The 2756-nt window shown below is 43.2% G+C and overlaps 1 protein-coding gene across 1 annotated transcript; it reads right to left on the bottom strand.

Moving 5' to 3' along the window:
* Window positions 1–328: 328 nt before the first annotated feature.
* Window positions 329–2347, bottom strand: SARC_06660 (hypothetical protein). The gene has a single exon (XM_014299428.1). It carries the CDS (start codon window positions 1972–1974, stop codon window positions 520–522), a length of 1455 nt encoding a protein of 484 aa, XP_014154903.1. The 5' UTR covers window positions 1975–2347; the 3' UTR covers window positions 329–519.
* Window positions 2348–2756: the final 409 nt, after the last annotated feature.

Here is a 2756-nt window from a genome sequence, read left to right as displayed (position 1 = left end):
TTTGTTGTGTGAGGTCAAGGTAACTTTGGGTGTGCTACAAATATAGTGTTGTGTGAGGTCAAGGTGACTTTTGGGTGTGCTACAAATATAGACGCACCGAAAAGACCATGATTTGAATTATGCAATTGAATGCTTCGTTCTCACTTATTGATTCTATATGGTTTCTATACGTGAAATTAATAATTTAATACTTCGTTTTCACTTATTGATTCTATATGGTGTTATATACGGTTTTGACGATCGCAACAAAGTATTTTAGAGAACATACAGCAGTTTGCCAACCAGTGATGGGCGTTAAGCGAAATGATATCGGAAGACTTCTAGTGTATCCTAATAAGTCATTTATTCTGGGATGGTATGTGGCATGATACTACTAAGCAATACTATGCACGACCTCCTTGTTCTATTCACGGAATAGGATTCTCTGATGGACATGTTTCACACTTGAGGAAGTAACGCCGTGTCTCGATCTGGAGCACCGATACTTATGGCTCACAACGTGTTTATGTCGCCGACTACTTAGTTTCTTCCAGGGGGGAATATGCTAGGGGAACAGAATGTATATCCAATTTCCAGATAGCGGTTACAGATGACTTCATCCCAGTCTGTGAAGCACGCATTGACATCATTGCGCAAGCATCCATTGCAGGATCCGCAAATGGTGGGCTGTTCGACACCCATGCCTTCATGCTCTTTCATCTCCTCCAGCTCAGCACTTTCATCCTCAACCATTTCATCAACCATTTCATCAACCATTTCATCAACCATTTCATCGACCATTTCATCGATCTCCTTGGCATCTTCCATCATGTGTCCTTGGCAGAAGACATAACTCTCATTTGTGAAGCGAGCGCATACATCCGTCGTCCATGTCGTGAAACATGCACTGACGTCCGTTCTCAAACAACCTCGGCATGTACCGCAGATTTCACCTCCAAGTACAGGCGTGTCTATAATTTCGCTGTTGCCATCATTGTTATTGTTACTGTTATTGTTAATGCCATTGTTATTGTCATTATTATTGTTATTATTATTATTGTTGTTGTTGCTGCTCCCGTCTTCGATCCGAACAGGCAAGGCATCGCTTGGTCGTGGTCGACCCACTCCAGCAGTGAAGGGGAAGGTACAGTCCACCTCACCAGTTGCGAAACATTGCACCACATTTGCGTACTCCTGGTATTCTCCGATAGCGTGCTGAGGGCAGAAGTCGTTGAGTCCCAGAGGAATCAAATCACGAGGACGTTCACTGAGCAGTCGCTCCCCTACATTAGGAATGTCTGTGTTTGCTGTTCTGCCATTGGCGGCTTCGATACGGATATCTGCACAGTTGAAAAACTCTTCAGAGACTGCGCTCGCTCGACGCTCAAGGTTGGTAGGAGGACATGAATTTGTGCTATACCAGTGAAAACGTAGAACACAGTTGCTACAAGATACCCCTTCGGGAAGCTGGTATCGTGCCTTCATAGTCACTGTTCCGGAGGATATGGTATCCCACTGATAGCCCCCATTCGCTGTCACAACATATGCCTTTGTTTCAGTGTTCGCAAGGGGTTTCCACCAGCGCTCGCAGTTTGGATCGTCCACACTTGCGCTAACATCACAATTCACACGACGCAATCGATTGCGATTGAAGCACTCTTCCGTGATGTCAGTGCTGGGGCACAGCTGGAAGTCATAGTATCCGCTGTGATGAGCGGTGACCACTAGAGTGATATCGATGTTTCCTCCTTCAGTGTATGTACCCTGAACTGGTCCGGGAGCATTGAAGCGTTGTTCTGCGGCGGTGTGAGAGGCACCACAGAGCCCGTGACGGTACTGGCCATCCCCATTAACAGTCGCAGGCCCTCCGGCCGCCAATGATTGTCGTTCACCGTTGTTGGGCACATTGCGCGCCTCGGGTACGGACATGTAGGTGTGACCGTGGACGACATTGCCATATAGATAGCACATAACTACCAATACAGTCCTGTGCATATTGGCATAAATTTATAAACAGAGCTCTTTATGCCGAGGTGCCTATATTGTCAATCAGCGGCTAAAGAATACCATACCAGTGTTCGATATATAAATACTATTCAAGGCAAACTGAAAAAAAGATATACACATAAATGAGGACACATAAATGAGGCTAATAAACATATTTTCAACCCGAAGGTGACAACCCCCCCCCATCAACCCCTCCCTTTCGTACATTCAATTTGCAAGGATGCAGGAGACCTTCTCGTATATCGCTGTAAAAACATTTGGCAGCTACAAGTTCGGCCCGATAGGTAATATGTACATTATTTTTAACATAAGTATAAAGCTTTCATAATATAGCTGCCGGGCAACATATGTAGAATGGCAAAGAAGTTGATTGAGTCGTCGTCCCAAGTGACCAAGCCCTGTATAAATCTGCATTTTGAGCTCTCATTTCTCAGTGATTTTTTTGTTGTCGACGAAAAAATTAGCAAAAATAAATATAATAAATAAATTTGTCGCGCTATTTTTACTATTAAAAAAGGTTAAGAGGTGAAGTTGAATTAAAAAAAACAACCCCCCATAATATTATGGAAGTTAAATATAGGTTATGTACACAACGGGTATGGTTACAGTTCACACTTCATATGGTTTATATTTACACAAGAAGAGGGTTTATACAGTTTACGGTTTGTATTTATAGCCATGGGGTTTTTCAGTTGCCGTGGTTTATTGATTTAGCCCCCTCTATATATAAAATTACAGTGGGAATGGCTTTTAAAAAAAACAACATAAAT

This window comes from Sphaeroforma arctica (assembly GCF_001186125.1).
Source record: "Sphaeroforma arctica JP610 unplaced genomic scaffold supercont1.484, whole genome shotgun sequence".
NCBI lineage: Eukaryota > Ichthyosporea > Ichthyophonida > Sphaeroforma > Sphaeroforma arctica.
This window is presented reverse-complemented; position numbering and strand designations above follow the sequence as displayed.

Coding starts and splice junctions, on each gene's coding strand:
- SARC_06660 (XM_014299428.1), bottom strand. CDS start 1,974: ATGCACAGGACTGTATTGGTAGTTATGTGCTATCTATATGGCAATGTC.